This window comes from Drosophila persimilis, unplaced genomic scaffold (assembly GCF_003286085.1).
Source record: "Drosophila persimilis strain 14011-0111.01,24,50 unplaced genomic scaffold, DperRS2 tig00000431-arrow-pilon, whole genome shotgun sequence".
NCBI lineage: Eukaryota > Metazoa > Arthropoda > Insecta > Diptera > Drosophilidae > Drosophila > Drosophila persimilis.
Window position 1 is genome coordinate 4,577,163 of NW_020825312.1, and position 19,461 is coordinate 4,596,623.

At 46.0% G+C, this 19,461-nt stretch overlaps 4 protein-coding genes across 8 annotated transcripts; 1 reads left to right on the forward strand and 3 right to left on the reverse strand.

The window, feature by feature from the left end:
• Nucleotides 1-73: 73 nt before the first annotated feature.
• On the reverse strand, nucleotides 74-1,634 carry LOC113566030 (protein roadkill). The gene has a single exon (XM_026989805.1). It carries the CDS (start codon nucleotides 1,630-1,632, stop codon nucleotides 733-735), a length of 900 nt encoding a protein of 299 aa, XP_026845606.1. The 5' UTR covers nucleotides 1,633-1,634; the 3' UTR covers nucleotides 74-732.
• A 13-nt stretch (nucleotides 1,635-1,647) lies between these two features.
• LOC6597119 (transcription factor GAGA) lies at nucleotides 1,648-9,219 on the reverse strand. Of its 4 annotated transcripts, XM_026989803.1 has the most exons (7): nucleotides 9,008-9,219; nucleotides 6,452-6,917; nucleotides 6,042-6,386; nucleotides 5,745-5,968; nucleotides 5,493-5,522; nucleotides 3,677-4,237; nucleotides 1,648-1,710 (listed from the first exon to the last, which is right to left on the reverse strand). In XM_026989803.1, exons 1-7 carry the CDS (start codon nucleotides 9,197-9,199, stop codon nucleotides 1,648-1,650), a joined length of 1,881 nt encoding a protein of 626 aa, XP_026845604.1. In that variant the 5' UTR covers nucleotides 9,200-9,219. The 4 variants fall into 4 exon arrangements, with proteins under 4 accessions (XP_026845604.1, XP_026845603.1, XP_026845605.1 ...); XM_026989802.1 differs by lacking the exon at nucleotides 5,493-5,522 and having other exon boundaries at nucleotides 3,677-4,233; nucleotides 5,831-5,968; XM_026989804.1 differs by lacking the exon at nucleotides 1,648-1,710 and having other exon boundaries at nucleotides 2,893-4,237.
• Nucleotides 9,220-9,330: 111 nt separating this feature from the next.
• Nucleotides 9,331-13,503, reverse strand: LOC113566031 (tRNA-splicing endonuclease subunit Sen34). Its single transcript, XM_026989806.1, has 6 exons — nucleotides 13,440-13,503; nucleotides 13,295-13,381; nucleotides 12,972-13,232; nucleotides 12,800-12,907; nucleotides 12,430-12,745; nucleotides 9,331-9,391 (listed from the first exon to the last, which is right to left on the reverse strand). Exons 1-6 carry the CDS (start codon nucleotides 13,486-13,488, stop codon nucleotides 9,373-9,375), a joined length of 840 nt encoding a protein of 279 aa, XP_026845607.1. The 5' UTR covers nucleotides 13,489-13,503; the 3' UTR covers nucleotides 9,331-9,372.
• A 1,685-nt stretch (nucleotides 13,504-15,188) lies between these two features.
• Nucleotides 15,189-19,117, forward strand: LOC6597118 (alpha-1,3-mannosyl-glycoprotein 4-beta-N-acetylglucosaminyltransferase B). Of its 2 annotated transcripts, XM_002022239.2 has the most exons (4): nucleotides 15,189-15,583; nucleotides 15,963-16,025; nucleotides 16,103-16,161; nucleotides 16,316-19,117. In XM_002022239.2, the coding sequence occupies exon 4, from the start codon at nucleotides 16,504-16,506 to the stop codon at nucleotides 18,262-18,264; it is 1,761 nt and encodes a 586-aa protein (XP_002022275.1). In that variant the 5' UTR covers nucleotides 15,189-15,583; nucleotides 15,963-16,025; nucleotides 16,103-16,161; nucleotides 16,316-16,503; the 3' UTR covers nucleotides 18,265-19,117. The 2 variants fall into 2 exon arrangements, with proteins under 2 accessions (XP_002022275.1, XP_026845325.1); XM_026989524.1 differs by having other exon boundaries at nucleotides 15,966-16,025; nucleotides 16,103-19,117.
• The last annotated feature ends 344 nt before the right edge of the window (nucleotides 19,118-19,461 follow it).

Genomic DNA, 19,461 nt, shown 5'->3' on the forward strand with positions numbered 1-19,461 from the left:
TCTCTAGATTGAAGTTGATATTCGTATATTACAATTGATTACGTTTCTATACGTTCTGCTGGTTGATCTGCAACTGAACCATAAATAATGCACCTTAAACGGTTAATTATAATGTGCAGATAGCTGGATCGAAAGTCGTAAACTAATTTCTATAAATATCGGTATTCGTATGGTACAAAAATAATCTGTCAATTTTATCAACTATTTAATTGAACGTTTCCATTTCCGTTTCGTTCTGTAAATTTTAATTTAATATTTTCAATTGAAAATACTTTCCTACTTGCCACAGAATATACATATATCTAATATATATATGTACAAGTCTAAAAATGGTATTCATTATATTCTATGTTCTATATTGGATCATAATCATTATAATTAGATATATTTGATATAATACGTGTATGTACAGTATATGAATTGGACTTTCCCAAAATGTGTAGGTTTAAGTAGGTTTCTCTAGCGAGAAAAAATGTGAATCTTAACAAAATAATAAATGTCCGAGTACTTGGTAAGTCTTATAACAGAATAACCTTCTTTTACTGCTGGATTTTTTTTCAAAAATTACCGAATTAAAGCTATAAACAGCGTTAAAACCGATTGCATCTATCGCCAACACATTTTGGGAGTGGCTTCCAATAGCTAAAACTTATCTAATATTACTTAAATCTCTATTAGCGGTATATACTCGTAGTCGTATAATCTATATATGTATTTATTTTGGGATTTCTTTTACTGGAGATAAACCTCTTGGACAACTTCATGTTGCTGCTGTTGCTGCGGATCGTGGAGATCCTCCTGCAATTGCATCTGATGGTGATGCTGCTCTTCGATTACCCCGCCATCGTACTCGATCAACTGATCAGCCTCCGTCTGCTGATTATGATCGATATTCATCTGCTCCTGCTCCAGCTGGTGATGATCCACCAGCTGATCCTCCTGATGGTAGTGGATGTGATGCGGATGATGAGTGAAAACGAGAGGTGGCGGCGTCGTTGGCGTTGCTATGTGCTGGATCGGCTCGTGCATGGCTGTTGTGCTGGTCGATGTCGATGCTGTGGCGGTGGTCGTTGTCTGGTGGTAAGCTGATTGTTGGTTCCGTACAATATGACCAGCGGCGGTGACACTGGTGACGCTGGCGCGCTGATTGGTTCGCGTCAACGTAACCGTCACCTCAGAGCCCAAACCGGCAAACGAGACAGCTGGCGTGGATGTGGATGTTCCAGAAGCAGTCGAGGAAGATGCAGTTGCTCCTCCCCCAGCTGCTGCTGCCGCCGCTGCTCCTGCCGTGGCTCTGGCCTGGAGGATTTTACGAGTGGGCAATTGGGACGTGCTGTGGTTGGAGCCAGCCGATGTGGATGCTGCTCCCGATCCCGTCTGGGATCCCGACTGGGGCACGTAGTTGATGAGCAGAACACGCTCGCCGCTGGTTGTCTGCGCTGCATGGCCGCGCAGTATGCGACGCTGAAGTGTTCCTGCGCCAGATGATGCTGTTGCTGCTGTCGATGTTGCTGCTGCTGTCGATGGTGTGTTGCATCTGCTGTTGCTGCTCACTGTTGTTGCCGTAGCTGCCGTCGCACTACTGTGCGCCGGCTGCCCACTCCCCCCGCCTCCTCCAGGGCCGCTGGTCATATCGTTGGATCATCATTACGTATTGTTACCTCCTTTCAAAATGAAAACCTTCTTGACCAAAATGTTCTTATTGTTGCCCTGTTGATGATTGTTTCATTGATGGTTGATGTTGTTGATGGATTGATTGATGGCATGAACACAGTTTTTATACACATAGATTTCGATATTGATTCGATTTTGATTTTGATTTGGTTAGATGGTGAGTTATTAACGAGGCAGCGAGAAAGAGAGAAGAAGACAAGATAAAACGATTCGTTAATGATCTGGTTATGTGTTGTGTTATGAGGAGGTGTTGCGTGGGGTGGGGTGGGGGTTGGTGGGGTTTTGTTCTTGTGGTGTTGGTGCCTTTTGGTCCTTTGGTCCAATTAGTCACCATTCGTTTGGTATGACTACAGATCCAGTTCAATCAGTAGTTCCTTGTGTCAAACTTAAAAAACAATTAGCGTGCAAGTTAATTTTCTACTCATGCCCAATGTTACAAATGAACCAAAAAAGAAAGTGTTGAAAGTATAAAGTATATAGATTCGCCATCACCAAAACAAATACTCGAACATAAAAAAATACTTTTTGAAAATTTTGTGTTTGTTTAAACAGTTTTTGGTTTATTTTCTGGTTTTTTTTTTCTTGTTTAAATAAAATTAAATTTTATTTAAGTATTTAAAAAGACTAAAAATAGGTTTACAAATTCCAGATAGATGGAACATTCTCGTGGCGCTCAAATTTACACAATTAAATCATAATTTCAGGAGGCACTCCATCTATCTGAACGAGCTCTGGGGGGTTCAAGGATCAAGGGTTCTAAGGTTCAAAAAAAATGTTCAACTATTAAAGTTAGGAAATATATGAATGTATACTAGATATATAAAAAAAATTTGTTGGGTTTAAGCAAAGACTATACAATACCAAGTCGTTGCATGAGGAACAAATGCTTTTTCAATTTTCGTTTGACGCTTCATGGTACGGGCGCGCGGGGCTAGTACTTCAGTTCTCTTTTACGCTACCTTCTCCTCCGAAATGCTACTCGGCTTCGAGTCGGTGTGTCTCGAGAGAAAGAATACAAGCGTGGTCGCTGATGTCTTTGGCGCGGCAAAGTGGGGACTCAGCCGAAATAGTCAAAAAATTTTATGAGATAAATTTAATGTACTCATCTAATAGAGAATTTTCCAATCGAATTTTCAAGATAGTTTTAGTTTAATAGATATAAGCACTCAAAGTTTAACAGCTTTTTGGTCGCTCATGCAACATCTTGGTATTGTATAGTCTTTGGTTTAAGATTAAAATTAGAGCGCATTGTTCTTAACCAGGGAAACGTCAAAGCCAAGGCCTTTTGATTGGTTGATTGGTTGATTGGGCCACCGAATGGATCGAGCTCTTATACAAGCACATTCTCTCTTGAAACGATTATTTAAAAATCTTTAAGCTATCTATGTAAATACAGTACGAATATTTAACTAAATTGGTTTAAACTTTAAAGCCAAGGTGCTGCTGCTCAGGACAGGCAGAGCTACCGCTATCGCTAGCCCTGGCGCTGGCGCTGAGCAGGAGAACCTTATGAAAGAGACACACTACGCAATATTGCAAGTTTTCAGGGGGTTTCAGAGTCTGACTAGCGTACCTCTAGCATTGGGACGTGGATCAAACTACGAGTATCCAGAATTAAAATAGCAATATGCAGATAACCATATCCGATAACCATAGCGCACTTAAACATAAATCTAGCAACGAAACTAAATAGGTATGTGTAGGTAGAGCGAAATCAACAATTAAGGTCATTGAATTGTACAACAAAATGGTAATAGCTAGAGGCTCGTGGTGTACGGCAAGAGCGGGGACAGACCCGCCCCTGGCCGTCCATCGAGAGCCAGTTTTGACTTTCCCTTCGTTTAGAAATGAGCTACGCAAGCAGTTTATATACGAGTAGAACAGATTATAATAATAGATTCTACGTTTCGGTCTTGTCCGATCAGAGCGTCTGTTGGGGTTGTGTTTGCTGTTGTGGTGGCTGCTGCTGTGGCTGCTGTTGTTGGAAATCAGTCATATTCACCTGATTCAAGTTGCCTATGATCTGATGCCCCTGCAGGGTCTGCACCTGGGCAATCGACATCGGCGCCCCACTCTCGCTGCCGTCCGCCGCCTGGGCCACCAGCTGCTGCTGACCGGCCGCCTGTTGCTGCACTGCCGCCGCCTGGGCACTCGTCGTGGCCGTTGTTATATTGCCGGACGAGTCTATGATCTGATGATGCTGCAGCTGTTGTTGCACCTGAACCTGCTGCTGCTGCTGTTGCTGTTGCTGCTGCTGCACTTGTCCTCCCGACGAGGTGGTGGTTACTGTCATTGTCGGTTGCTGCTGCTGCTGTTGTTGTTGCTGCTGCTGTTGCTGTTGCTGCTGCTGTTGTTGTTGTTGCTGCTGCTGCTGCTGTTGTTGCTGGGCATCGGGATCTTTCTTCACCTGCACACCTTGCAGCGTGTGCAGGGACTGCACCGTCTGTACCTGGGGGACTCCTCCTGCACTCGAGCTCAGCGCTGCACTCCCACCCGAACCAGAGCCCGATCCCGAACCCGAACCGGAGGTGCCGCTGCCCGACTTTTTGCCACTGGATGCTGAAAGGAAGGCAGGAGGAATAGCAGATGAGAATATTGGCTTTGCTTTGTGGCTGGAGCTACTGAAAGGCGAATAGTAAAGATTAGGCTATAGATATGGCGGACGACACTACGGGCTGTCACTGTCTCTGTCTCTCTCTCACTCTCTCTCTCTCTCACCTGAGACTACAACAACGCGGCCTTCAAAAGCTACAAGTAGGGGAAAGATGTACGAGTACGAGTACGAGTATGTGTGTGTAGATGTAGATGTAAGTGTGGATGCAGATGTGGATGAGTGTGACATTAGGGATGTTAGGAATGTTGGATCAGATAGATCGTGAAACGACTAAACTAAGGTTAAGTGTCAAAAATAGGTTAGTAAAAAGATGCAGAGATTTAAATGCGAAATGGAAACATTTAGTTTAGAAACTTTTACAAGGGTAAACCAAAAACAGAACAAAACACATTCAAAAAAATATGAAAACACATCGAACACTGAATGGACAATTCTTCAAACTCATTCAAGGTTTATCGGGTTAGGAAAAGAATAGTTAGGAATCGTGGAAAACAGTATTTTCTTGCACAAAGAACAAAAGCCAATGGAAAAAAACGTAGCATTGCACACAAAAAATGAAGTCCGTGCCACAGGCAGTGATTAATTTTGTTTGTTATATAAAAAAATATATAATATTTTATTAAACAATTGGTTATATAATAGTTAAAAAAAGCAGCTTAAACTGATTTCGATCTGCGATTGTAATTGTACAGCTATTCTTTACAACAAATATATTTGCGACACTAATTACAATTATTTAAGTAAATTAAATCGAGTATTTTTTGAAATTATACTCTCTTCGCTTCTCTTTATCTCTATCTATTCAAATATGCAAGAAAATACTGCATACTACTAGTGATTTTCGATTAAGGAATGGAATTTTGAAAAGCTTGGAAAAAAAAACTTACGCAGTAAAAGAGGGCAAAAAAAATATACGGGATATGAAGACAAATCGATCAGATCACGGGGATTTTTGCTTTTGGTGTTATTTACAAAACGTTTCTGTATGCGTGTACGACTGTACATGTGGATGAGTGTGCGGTGTGTATGTGTGTGGGTAGGTGGAATGATGAAAGGCGCGACAGGCTGTAGGCAGGAGCCAGGAATCTGGATTCTGATGCTGATGCTGCTACTGCTACTGCTGCTGCTGCTGCTGCTGCTGTTGCGGCATGAACACCTGATCGCCCACAATGTGTATGACGTTCTGCATGCCCTGCTGCGCCTGCTGCTGCGCACCGCCAGCCCCACTGCCACCCTCGTGCTTGATATTGACGCCCATTATGTGTGTCTGGCCTCCACCCGCCATTGCTGACGTGGACATGTGCTGCTGCGCTGTTTGATGGTGCTGTTGCTGCAGTTGTTGCTGCTGCTGCTGCTGTTGCTGTTGCGGGGGAAGCACACTCTGCGCCAGGATGGTGGCCGATCCGGCGACTGACGCATTCGATATCACTCTCGTCGGCGTCAGGCCCGCTTCTGCTTCTCCTTCTCCCACAGTAGTGTCGCCCTCTGTTGTGGTGTTCAGCTCGGCGCTGGTGTATAGTGTCGAATCATTACCGGACTTACTTTTCTTCTCCTTCTTCACCCCAGGCTTGGCGAAGTGCCGCAGCTCGAGATGGCGCCGCAGGTTCCGCGACTGACGTATGACAGCATAGCAAATGGGGCACGTAGCAGGTTGTTCCGATTGAGAGCGAGAGCGAGGTTCTGTAAACGGAAACGACCAATATGGCTTTAGACTAAGGACTTTAGTCCCTTCCTGACGGATGCTGCGACTTACTTTCTGTCCCGGGCGGGTGTTTGGTCCGCTTGGTCTTTGGCGTGGATGTCGTACCGCTCGAATTACCTCCGGACGTGCCCGTGGTGCCTGTTGCCGTCGTGATTTCGCCTGTGGCCGCGTTGGCCGACGTTACCGGTATCATGTTGTTCGGATCCATGGTCACAATCGTTTCCACCTTTTGCCCTTCGCTTTTTATGATAGGCGTCGACGTGAGCATCTGGCCCTCGGATCCGTTCTCGCCAAGAACTTGCTGCTGTTGCACCACTCCACCGCCGCCGTGGGATGAGGTCGGTGTGCCTATAATCGTATCCATTCCTTCAACTTTGCTGATTTTCGGAGCCGTAGCTGAAGTGTGGAAAGATTTGATGATGAAATCTCTGAGACTGGGGCTTTGCCTTGATTACACTTACGTGACATTTTCTTGACCCTGGGTTTCCGTTTTCGTGCCGGTAGGAAGGCCTGAATTACCGCCTGGTCGTGCTTTGCCGCATCCGTGGTCACAATCGTTTGCTGTTGTCCCGCTGCATTGGTCTGGGTGGTCGCCTGCAGAATCTGTCCCTGGTGGTGAATGTCCTCGACAACCTGGGCGTGCACCGTCTGCTGGGGGGCCGTGGCAATGGTCGCTATCAACTGGTCCTGGTCGTGGTGCTGGGGTATCATGTGCTGGAGCTGGATCGAGTGCGTGGTGTAGTCGTCCTTGGTGACGGTTTGAGGCGCCAGTCCCTGGATATTCAGGCACTGGGCAGCCTGAAGCAGGGAGGGCAGCTGGGCATGGTCGACGCTCACTTCGCCGCGGTAGACGAACTCAAGTAGTGCCTCCAAGTCGTTCGCATTGACGCCGGCCAGCATTACCACAGGGTGTTTGCATGGTGTGTTCTATGAAATATAAAAGATATCAGGGAAAGCAAATGAAAATCGCATTCGTCATAAATGTGAAGAATAAACTGGTTTCAAAGGAGCGGCAAAAGCAAATGAAAATCTTAATAAATCAGTGCCAACAAAACGATGGCATTTGAAGGGGGGTTTGAGCGCGTCAAGTGCGTGGAGCAAGACAAATGCCGAGACGAGACCCAACCGAAACAAAAACAGACAACGACGGAGATAGAATCCCAACGTGCTCGTACTCTCACAGAAACTCAAAAAGAGACGGGCACTCTCTACTCACTCACACATAAGAAAGCCAATGCCAACCGGCTTTTACTTTTCCCGCTCTGCACATTCTGCAGCAGGATTGGAGGAGGTAGGACGAGGAGATGCTGACGAAAGAAAACAGAGCTCAAAAGAGCGCACTCCTCTCCCTCTCCCTCAACCTCTCCGTCTCCGTCTCGCGCTCAACACGTTTAATTAGCAAACGTTGCTCGCTGCTGCAAAGTCGAGCCTTACACACAGAGCAAAACCAATGCCATCTCTTTAAATGTCATTTACTGCTCTGCTCTGTTCTGGTCCCTCTCCCTCTCCCTCTCCCGCTCCCGCTCCCGCTCCCACTCCATGATGCGCTCTTTGAACTCTACACTCCCTTCTGCTGCTGCTCTTGTGGCTTGTGGTGCCTTGTGTGCCTCTCCTCTCCCTGCTACGTTACGTTACCCACCACCGTTCCATTCATTCCACATGCTCATCGATTTTTCTCAGTTGCATTTCGCTGCGAGGGAGCGGGAGCAACAAAGAGAAACCTCCATGTGTTCTGGCCGCGTGTGTGAGTGTAACGAGATCAGTACGCCGCACATCTCGCTGGCGACCGACGGATTTTGGACTCTTGCAGAGTTCACAGCAACAATAAGAGCAGCATTTTGACATTTCCCCGCCGTCGACTCTGAGCGCCGTTTTTAAAAATTACGCTCTGTTTACTTTTTTCACTGATGCCGGCGTCAGGTGTTTGGCCGCCAGTGCTCTGTTTTGGTCATCCGTATGATAAGAGAGGGTTTCTAGCCATGCGAAACAATGGTCTCAAAGAATCTGATTCGACTGAATAGCGGGAAAAGCCCCCCAACGTAAATACATATGTACATATGTATGTATTCTAATGATTTTGGGACATGTAAATGTAATTTTCGATAAAAACTACAGCGGACTGAGGAAAATTCATACAATCATTCCATGTATACAAAATTTGAAAAAAACATGGCCTCACTGTTGAACAATCCCCCCATCGACAGGTTCAACTGTACATTCAGCCAGCAACAGCAGAAAAGAGGTCGCGCTCGTGTGCACCCAACAACAGCAAAAGCTAAAGCTCCAACAACTATACCAACACTCTGGCAGCCGTCGCCTCGTTGCTTCGATGCTTTTGGCGCTCTCGTTTGCGCTCGCTCTAACACATTCGAACAGAAAGTTGGCGCAGCAGCTTTTTCTGCTTTGACGGACTGGTTCTCTCGCTCTCTCACACTCTCTATCGCTCTGCCTCTCACTGTCCTCTCGCTCTCTCACTCTCTCAAATGTAGTAACTTTATGAAAATAAGAAATACAAAAAAAAAAACAGAAAAGTTGATAAGAAGCAGGGGAGAAATAAGAACTGAGAGGGGGCCAGAAGGTGGGGAGAAATGAGAACTGTTAAGGGGCCAGAACGAGGCCTGTGTGGGGCATTGGCAACGTCAGCGACGGCGACGGCGCAGAGTGCGCAACTCATTCAACTCAATTGACAGTGGAAAACTTGTACCAAAATCTCTGAACAGAAAGTATGAGACGGAGAATTGTATTTTTGGAGCAGAGAAGAGCAGAGCAGGGAAGAGCGAATGCTCTGCCATCTGTAAGTGTGTGCATGTGTGCGTGTGAGTAAGTTTCTCTGAATGCTTTTGTGGGAGCCGCGCTCCAAACATTAACCTATTTTTGCGATGGGTTTCTCTGTTTACAAACTGTACGCGAGTCAAAATCTCAGACTGGCCACGTTTGTGGTTATGTCGCCCCGACTCCACACAACTCTCTCTCTCTCTCTCTCTCTCTAGCTCTCTCCACACTCTACTCTCGCTTACCTTTAGCAAATCCAGGAGGAACGGCGAGGCGGCACAGAGCACTATTTTGTGGGCCGGAAAACTGCGTCCCCCGGCGGCCAGAGTGCAATCGACAAGGTCGCCATGGCAGCGCAACAATTGTATGGCCGATACCAGGCTCGTGCCGTAATCGCCCCAGGTGAGCGAGTACAGCGAATTCATTGGCAACGACATCAGGGCTGTCGTGTCCAAGTCCAACAATTGTTGTTCCTCTCCAGCGTTGTGGTTGTATTCACTGCTGTTTGTCTCCAACACGACGGCTGTTCACTCAGCGATGGGAGGAAAAGTGGGGGCGAAGAAAAAGTGTTTCGTTCAGGATTCGCGAATCCTGAAATCCCTATCCCTCCTCACGGCGCTTTCACGAAACTGAAAAAAATGTAAAGAGTAACCAGATGTTAGTGTAACTTTTAGACACAGCTCGTGTGCTCTCGCTCTCTCGCGAGAGTTGGAGCCCCCGTGAGAGCGAGACAACTCATGTGTGAGCGCTCCCAAGAATTTGTTTTTGGGCACCCCCCCCAAACCTACCAACCGACCGCCCGACCGACCCGACCGCCATAAAGCATGACTTTTTCGACGTGGGGAGAAAAATTGTTTCAAAATTTGTTGCTGGGAAAAATCACACAAAAATAGCGCGCCAACACACGAAAATACTCATTGAAAACGGCACAGACACTCGCGCAGGCACACACACGCACACATATATACGTTTTATCCACAATTGTACAGTCGAGCCCTGAGCCACGCATTTCGTTTTTTCTCGCCATCTACTCTCCGTTTTAAATGTTTTATAACAAACCTAGTGTCTCTTGGTGCTTGGTGTTATTTCTGTTAATTTTTTCCCGCTCCCGGAGCGCACACTTTTTTGCTGAAATTATCTTCTCACCGGAGCGCAAAGAAAATCTGCCCGTCTGCAGTTGGTGCTTTCCCCTCTCGTTCACTTCTCACTTCTCCTGACTCTTGATTTTCTATTTCTTTCTGTTTGTTTCACTGTCCACTCGCCAACTGAAAAACTCGCACTGTGAGCTCTGCTGAGCAAATCGCTTCGATCGAATTACGTTTTCTGCTCTGTTGCTGCCAGCGCGGCGACTTTCTGTCTCTATACGGGGGAGAAAATATTTTCTGGTCATGCGCTCAATACATGCACACGCTTCGCTTCGCTGTGCTGGTGGTGGTGGTTCCCACGGTAGAAATGTTCGTGAGGTGTATCCGACCTGGCGAGCGGCCTCCATTGCTTTCATCATTTTGGTGATATTGCTTGTGCTGTTGCAAGGCAGAGAGGGTGGAAAACAACTTAGGCCAGCTGATGAGCAAAATGGCCGAACCTTGCATAGTCATACCATGGCGTGTATCTGTGTGAGCGCTCGCTGGCAACGCTCTTGAAGTACAGTTGTGAAACGGCATTGCCAGATGCGAGCGGACTTAAGTGAAACGTTCACTAAAGAAGAGTATTTTTAGGCAGGGAGCGGACCAAGATAGTAAACAAAACTATAAAAGGTGGTAAATATTAAATAATGGAAATACTGTTTCCCTTCTACACACATTAAGAAGACGTGGAAACAGCTGTGCAGCGACAATTTTTCAGATACAAATATGTGCATATGTATGTATGTATCTGATGCCCCACCACATCAGGTTCAGAAATGATAAAAATGGTAAAAATATGAACTTTTCGTTTCAAGATTTAAAAAATGAAATTTAAAATATTTTGAACGGGAGTAGACAATTTAAGTTAGATTTCGAATTGGAATCCACCTCTTTAAAGTCAGATGCATGCTAGAAAGCGAAATATCAACAGATCCTGTAAACAATAATAACAACTACCCGAGAGAAAAGCCGGCTCGGCTCGGCTCGCTCTTACGCCCTCTGAATTCTCTTTTTCTCCTTCCCAATCACCTGTTACTTTTGACATATCTCAGAGATAGCTCTGACCCTATTTTTATATGCAGATCAAGTCCCGCTTAAGAGCAGAGACCGCGTTCCGTTGTTTTGGTTTTCAACGGCAGGCGGACAGGCAGGCAAGCAGGCAGGGGAGACACAATGAGAGGAGAGGAGAGTCGAGTAGAGTAACATCCAGTACCAGGGAGAGTTCTATCCATTCTTTCCACCTCTCAGAGACCAGAGTTTTGTTTGTCTCTGAGTGCGCTGAGAAGCAGTAGAATAAGTGAGCACCCACCCGAAAAACGCAGCGGCAGCAACGGCGCGAATTCAAGATTACAATTTTCTCTGTTTTGATGCTGTTTGTGGCGGGACCATGAGAAAATGAGAAACGCACCCTGGGCAAAATGCCCATATTCTGGGCATGTAGTTTGAATAAAATGATTTTCTAGTTATAGACCCCTAATCAGGAGAAATATGGATCACATTTTATTTGGGCGTCATTCACTGTTATTAGGGCAAAAATGGGCCTCTACTAACCGACTTAAAGCCAAAGAATGTTTATTTTGACCACTGTGCGCTGTTTGTAATGCCTTAACCGTTCCAATCAGCATTTAAAGTGAGCGTATTTTACAGCTGGCAATGCTGGCAGAGAGGGAGAGCATGGCGAAGAGTGTGGCATGAGTTGGTGCTTTGTTTTTAGAGGAGAGCATGGCATGGAAGGGAAGTAGAATGAGCGTGTGCAGAGGACAGTGGGCCACATTTCATTTGAAGCTGCCTAAAAGTTCCCATTCTCCTCTGGGCTTGCTGAAATTTGCTTATTGTTGGTACCAGTCGCACAGAATGGAATAAATGCTCCTATTACAATGCACCTGTATGAAATGAAGAGCTCAAAAAAATGCATAATGTAATTCAAAGTACCAGAGTGACACTCGACCCACTGTGAGAATGCTCGACAGAAATTCGAACGGCACGACTTTGGCTGGCCTTCCCCGCAACGCCACGCCCGGTCAGACCGCTTATCGATGTTGTTTCTATTTAAAACAAAACCAAAAAACATGAAGAATTCAGCACAAATTTGTTGAAAACAAATGCCTATCGCATATTGCGGTGGCTCCGCCTGACTGTGTTCATGGGGGCCTGCATAAGTATTAGTAGGAGGGGTCGCAAAATTCAACTCATTTTGCAGGCCAACGCATGTATCACTAATTAATTGAACAATACTTTAGTCTTTGCCTCCTTTCCCACTGGAGCTCCGAACGGAATGGAACCCATCGCATCACATTGCATACCGTAAATGAATTTAACACATGTGCTCAGAAACAAACTCTTAAACCAGAGACACTAGACACGGCTGTGCTCCTGCTCTCCTCTGCTCTGAGCAAGACAGCGAAACGCAGAGAGGAAAGGTTAGAGAGGCAGAGGCAGAGGGAGAGAGTGAGAGTAAGAGTAAGAGGAGAGGAGAGAGGTTATCTGTTATTCTATCCAGTTTGCCTCAATATTTTGGGTTTACCCGCCACTCACTCTACCTGCTTGGATTGGACCAGGCCACTGTTTGATAGGTGATTCCTTCACCTCTCTTCTCATAGGCAAACACGCAGCTCTTGTTCACAATCACCGAGAGACGGACTTTGGCAATCAAGTCCAAGGGTCTTATCGGTGAGGTATTTTGTACAATCACGATGTGCGAGGCATGGTAGATAAGGGGATCTCCGGGATAGACTAGAAAATCTGCGCCGAATGCCTCGCCGGAAGTCACGAACTTTCCCCGCAGCCAGAGGTCCCGAAATATTCGGTACCTGATGCAACTGGTGTCCACAATTGGTCCTGGAATAATTTCCGCAGCTGTGGGAAAAGAGGTAGTAGTTAAAGGGCCTTAAATCTTCGAATAAAACCTACTGTGCTTGCTTAGGTGTTGGCAGGGAACTTCCATTAGCGCATTCTGTAGGTCAAACTTGAAGTTGTCCGCCACTTCCTTGAGCACATCCTCTCCGTCTAAGGCAGCAGCTGGAAGGAAGAATACGGGAGATTGAGTACAGATACATTTATTTTATAATTCATATTTCACTACCTTGCGTAGACAGACCCTGCTTCAACAACTTGTTGCGTTTTCCAAGCAGAATCTTGTCCATATAACGCTCGGTCTCTCGTAGTTTCTCCCCCTTCAGGGCATCTGCCTGGCCCTCCAAACGCTCTTTAAGGTCGGCTTTATATTCCGCCAGTTCTTTGGGCGTAGGAGATGTACTAAATGTTTTTGATTTATTGACCAGCAGAGCTATGCCCTCGTCCAGGATCAATTGTGTCTCGAATTTCGTGAGCTCTACGGGAAGAGCTATAAAGAAGAAGGTTTTTTGAAATTCAATTGTTTGTATGGAAACACAAAGCAATACCCACTGGACTGATTGGGGCTCCAGCCTTTGGTGTTCGCCGTGCCGACGAGAGCGCCCATTAGCCGATGTTTGGTTCGCAGCTCCATGTAATCTAGCAAGTGCGGGATGTAAGTGGGTTTCCATGTTGTGTAAACTGTTTTCCTGCTTACCATCCACACTAAATACATAGCCAGTTCCATTTAATAGAGTTAAATACATTTTTTTCACGCTATTGTCTTGTTATTGCCGCCTATGATAAAATATACCATCTGACCGGCAGAAATATACCGGCTCATTTTCAAAATATACCGTAAATATACCGATGGAAAAACGCGCTTAGCCACCTTGACCCCCCTCTATTTAAAAAGGTGATCGGATGTAGTTTATCCGCGGAAAATTATTCTGTGTTTAAACTCTTCTTGTAGATCCACCCTTTCTCTTTACCTTAAAACAGAAAACACCACGGTATCGTTAGCCTGAACTGCGCTAAAATTATTCAAGTTTCATCATTCTAATTTTAATACCCACTGGTTGACAATGGGCTAAGCTAATGGTTCTCAATCATCAATCAGAAATCATATCCCTCTATTTTTATATGCGGTTTTATATTACTAGCTTCATATTACTTTTATCACATTTTCATCAAATTTGTATACCCGGTACTCGAAGAGCATAGGGGTATTTTAGATTTTTGGTTTAAAGCATGTATATAAAGTATATATATTCTTGATCTTGATATTTTTCTTGTTCGACGTCTAGCGCCTAGTTTGACGAAACTATCAAAATACGAGGAAGCCGAAAGCCGAAAGAGGATCATATAGAATTATCATATCTACCAGATTGACGAATCCGGATCAGATCATTATTATAGCCAGAGTGAAGAACATATTTTCCGTGGGTAGGCAACCCCCTTCCAACCGCTTACTCATTCTCTCTCACTCTTCTTCGTGCGAGGGAAGCGAGATAGCAACAGTTGTTTTATTTCGACTGCCTGTTGGACTTCCTTCCCACAAAGATCGAAAATCTGTGGCATTCACAATTTTGAAAATACGAATCCGAAACTAAAAACGCAGAATAATATCTACTAGATTTTCGAAAATGGATCATTATTACATTCAGGAGGAAAAAATGTAATTGCAGTGGCTTTGCTACGACAGTGCAGAACGTCAATCGTTTGCTATCTCTTTTTACTACTTGTCTCTCTTAAAGCCGAGAGAGCGAGTTAAAAAAGTGGATAGTCATCATTACAGCGGACGACACCACCTTATAGTAAATTCACCTTGGGCTGGCTGGCTGAGCCTGGGCTCATGGCGGGCGGAATGCCAGAGCCGAAGACCTGGTATCCGATCCAGCAAATTCGTTTGGAACATATTCGTTGTATGAACTTACACATCTTTTTACCGCATATTCTATAATTAATTTTACACCCGGTACTCATTTAAGTAACTTATGTTGAGATAAAAAACATGTTGATTGCTTATTTGTGTCAAAATAAAAGGAGATATCCAATATTGCGGTGCTTTCTCCGTCCGTCTGAGAATACATTCTTGCTTGGTTGCAAAATTTGAATTTGTAAGCGATTTTATTTGTAAACAAACACAAAACAGTGTGACCTTAGTGCATGTAGGCCTGGTCTCACTTTTTCCCTATCGAATTTTTTGACACTTTTAGATGGTGCAAATTTTCGTCGAGCGGAGTACTATGCTTTTAGGTCACACCTTGCCTCTTTTTATAGCTTTTTAAAGTATTTGTTGAGAATTAATGCCAATGATAATGCTTAAAATGCTAATTTTTGAATATTTTCTAGTATTTTCCAGTATTTTTTAAGACGCGTTATAGACACACCCTCCTGTCCAATGCACCATTATAGAAATAGTGTAGAATATCAACACAATCACGGATGGCAGCGCTGCCGACGTCGCTGCTCCACTCGTTTTTTCCACTCACTTGTTCCACTTTTTGTTCCGCGAGCAGCTGCTCGGACCCGCCTGTTGTTTTTTGTGCTCTCGGGGGCGTTATTAACCGAAATTCCCCGCCGTGTTAATAACGCAATATGAAACAATCGTGCGTGTGGCAACCAATTGTAACATTTACATAATAGCCAGCCAATGCGATCCGAAAGCGATGCAAAACCAAACCTGAGCGAAAACGTATGGCGAAAAAACGACGGCAGAGCAACATATATGTAGTGGGGAAGGGTCAGAGAGGCCAAAGAGGAGAGGGGACTACACCCATCGTACAAAAAGAGCAAAACTACGTTCAATCTGTTCCTATTTAATGTTTACTCGTTTGGCCGTTTGTTCAGCAATTAAATGTGAGTGTTGTGCGCGATGTGCGGGCTGTGCAGGAGGGGGTGGGGTGTGCGTGCTTGGGTATTTGGTTTATTTCCCCAAAATGCCGAAACGAGTGCGAACTTGATGATCGGATCGGGGCAATGCTAATGTTCACACCTTGCCCCAAAAGGTGGGAGAACGAGCCGGGGGAGACTGCCCGATACCCTTCCTGAAATAGACGAAAACCACTCCCACCTGCACTCATTCACACTCTGCCCTGTTTGAAAATACCCTCCCCATGTGGCCCCTCCAATTGAGTCTAGGCCAATTGATACCCTACATATGTACATGCATATTTGTACGAGTAGGAGACTGAACCGGCAAAAACAAGCTATAAACCGCCCTCCTTCTTATTTTCAGCAGTCCCACCGATCGAATCCCGGCGACAAGGACAACGCCTTTGCACTCAGGGCTCTTGGCCATGTAAGTCGATTGTCATCGTCTTGAGTACGTATTATATAACAAAATATTATTATTTCCTTCTCCCTGCTCCCGGCCAGGCCATGTGGCGAGAATTGCGACAGCTGCCGCCACCTCCATCGTTAATCCAGCGGCTGGGGTAAGGCAGAAGCAGCGAAACAGAAACAGAAACGGCAACAGAAACAGCAACAGCAACAGAAAGCTGTTAAACGTTGCGACCTTCGCCAACAACCCACAACCCAGACTCCTCCCCCAACCAAAGCCCAACCCATCTAATGCCGTTTTTGTTGCAGTGCCTGCATTAGTCATCGGAGGAACGAGGAGGATGACAGCCGCCCCAAGGGAAAAGCGCCACAACGAACCCCAAGCGGAAGCAGAGCAGCCATCAAGCAAACAGTTGGCTAATTAATATAATAGTCAGAGCCAGAGGCAAAGGCAAAGGCAGAGGCAGTGAAAGAACGTATCGTATCCACTGGACAAAATGTTCAAGATTAGGCAGAGGAATTGTATGCTGATTGTGACGGCCCTCGTGCTGGCGCCCTGCATTGTGATACTGATGGTGATGGCACCAGAACTATCCACCGAACAGTCGCTGACGCAGCGCCTGGCCGAGTGCCATATGCGGCTGCAGTACCTGGAGTCCATGTACAGAGCCAGACAGGAGGACGTGGCCCTGCTCTCGCAGTACTTGGGCCAGCTGCAAGCGGGAAACGGGAGCGCGGCGAGTCCTAGTCCCCCGCCGCCGCTGCCAGTGGCTAATCTGCTGGACGGACTCAGTCCCGAGGCGAGACAACTGCTGAGGAATGCCTCGCACGCAGCGAAAGGTGGGGGATGGAATGGCACGATGGCCAGGGGCCAGAATATACGACTGCCCAACGCCTACCACTTTCTGCCCCATCTCCTGGACGATGCGGGCTCCCTACGTCCAGCCTACCTTCAGAGCAAGGGCCGCACCGATATCAGCATCGTTCTGGGGGTCCCCACCGTGCACCGGGAGAAGCAGTCCTATCTTCTGGGGACTCTGCACAATCTGATAGAGAACATGAACGAGGAGGAGCAGAACGAGACCCTCATCATTGTGTACATCGGCGAGACGGACATCGAGGCGGTGCAGCTAATAGCCCGGCAGATCGAGACCAGCTTCGAGCAGCATGTGGAAAGCGGACTTATCGATATCATTGCGCCGGCGCCCAGCTATTATCCCAACTTTGAGCGGCTGCGCATCACGCTGAACGATCCGCTGGAGCGGGTGAAGTGGCGAAGCAAACAGAACCTGGACTTTGCCTACCTGATGGCCTATGCCCATTCGAAGGGCACCTTCTATGTGCAGCTGGAGGATGACATCCTGACCAAGCGACAGTTTATAACCACAATGAAAAAGTTTGCCTTGATCAAGAGCGCGCTGACCAAGCCGGATCAGCCGGCCTGGTTTGTCCTGGACTTTTGCCAGCTCGGCTTCATTGGCAAGATGTTCAAGAGCGCCGAGCTGCCCTACCTGATCACCTACTTCCAGATGTTCTACAACGATAAGCCCGTCGACTGGCTGCTCACATACTTCATCGAGTCGAAGGTCTGTCGCACGGACAAGGACCAGAAGCACTGCAACCAGGAGAAGGCCAAGTACTGGCAGCACTTCCGCAAGTCTTTGTTCCAGCATATCGGCACCAGTTCCTCTTTGAAAGGAAAGGTCCAGAAGCTGAAGGACAAGCAGTTTGGCAGCAAGGTGCCGCAGTACTATGCTCACACCCACAACCCCCCGGCGCTGGTCAAGTCAAACATTGCGCCGTACAAGAACTATCTGCTGAAGCGCGCCTATCGCGGAGAGTCCTACTTCTGGGGTCTGCTGCCGCAGCCTGGTGACCTGGTGCAGTTCGTCTTTGAGCAGCCTACGCTCCTGCGACGATACCTCTTCCGCAGCGGCAACTCCGAGCATCCCTCGGACCGGTTCTACAACACCACCGTGGAGCTGCTGCCGGCGGACACCCTTAGCGAGAACTCGTCCGTGTGGAGCAACTACAACACCACCACCGACGGTTACTTGGTAGTGGGCTCCTTTGACCACTTGGGCGTTGCCGAGGGCCTGCTGGACCCAAAAATAGGGGCCATCAAGGAGCTGCGTCTGCATGTCCACTCCGACAGCGAGAACTGGGCCCTGCTCAGTGAAATTGAGCTGCAGGAGCTGACCGCTGACGGCAAGTCGGAGGCGAATCTGGCCAAGCCGCGCTTCGTGGCGGGCAGCTGATTGCTGCATCGCCACAGGCAGCGTCAGGACGTGGAGGACTAACTACTCCTGTTCCTGCTCATGCCCCTAGTCCTGTGTCTATATCTGTATATCTGTGTGTATATTTTTCGAATGATACTTTTACCCTCGATTATCTATCTCAATGTGTAAATAATCTCCAAGCATGTAACGCTCTCTCTCTCTAAACTGTAAGCAGTCAATGGATGGGCTGGCTCATGGCATGGTCTCTCCAGATATCTCCAGCATCCCCAGAACCAATTTGTGAGTGTACCACGAATGTCCCGAGCTTGCAGCCCTACCCCGTCCGCACCAACAGCAGTCTCTCATTGTATTCCTGCATTGTGCATCCAAATGGATTCTGTACGCTCCAAGTTCCCCTTCCAAATGTTCATACTCATAACTGAAGCGGATCCGTTCCGTTTACCCCCCAATTCCTAATTTATGCGAATATTATCCTATGGTTTATTCTGTTTTAGTTGTAAGTGTTAACTTGATTTTATTGGCAGATGAAAAAGAGACCATTCCATTTTGCTTTTTTCCATTTGCTGAATCACATGATTTATTTAATGGCTGGCATCGATCAAAGTGTTTATTTATTGTTATATAACTTATGTTTATGTTTCCCCTTTTTCCCCACATCTCTTGCTTTCAAGAACTTCTCTAGGCACGCCTCATTCAGCTGTAGACCGCCATAGCCACATAAATATACGAGTATGTATGCATAGACCTAATAACAACAACAAAAATTAAACGATTTTCTAGCATTGTTGCTTTTTTACTGTGATTTGTTAATAATTTTTGCATAAAAATGAACAAAACTTAAAAACTAAATTATACATACATAAATACAATACATATAAATATATACATATATACATACATATACACACATTATTATATATTTAACGAACGCTGATTAGTAATTGTAAAAGCGAAAATTCCAAAAATGATTAAGAAACGAAAACTTATACAATCGAAATTGGTTTGATCGAATTGGAAATGCCAAATTTTTTTGATAGAATATGAAAATGAAAAGAAATAACAAGAATGATAAATATTTCAACTTAGTTCCTGTTGAGTAAAGAGTAACGAGTAACGAGTAACGCGTAACGAGAATTGTAATATATAGCGGCAAAGATACCTATGTTAAACACTTTGTTCGGGCGCCTCAGGCCCTGGAATTGTCTATTTTCGAAA

Coding starts and splice junctions, on each gene's coding strand:
- LOC113566030 (XM_026989805.1), bottom strand. CDS start 1,632: ATGACCAGCGGCCCTGGAGGAGGCGGGGGGAGTGGGCAGCCGGCGCAC.
- LOC6597119 (XM_026989804.1), bottom strand. CDS start 9,199: ATGTCGTTGCCAATGAATTCGCTGTACTCGCTCACCTGGGGCGATTAC. Junction 5,969..6,041: donor ACACCCGCCCGGGACAGAAA/GTAAGTCGCAGC, acceptor TTCCGTTTACAG/AACCTCGCTCTCGCTCTCAA. Junction 4,238..5,492: donor GGGCTGGCGGTGCGCAGCAG/CAGGCGCAGCAG, acceptor CCTGCCTTCCTT/TCAGCATCCAGTGGCAAAAA.
- LOC113566031 (XM_026989806.1), bottom strand. CDS start 13,488: ATGTATTTAACTCTATTAAATGGAACTGGCTATGTATTTAGTGTGGAT. Junction 13,382..13,439: donor CTATGTATTTAGTGTGGATG/GTAAGCAGGAAA, acceptor CGCACTTGCTAG/ATTACATGGAGCTGCGAACC. Junction 12,908..12,971: donor GCAGGGTCTGTCTACGCAAG/GTAGTGAAATAT, acceptor TCTTCCTTCCAG/CTGCTGCCTTAGACGGAGAG.
- LOC6597118 (XM_002022239.2), top strand. CDS start 16,504: ATGTTCAAGATTAGGCAGAGGAATTGTATGCTGATTGTGACGGCCCTC.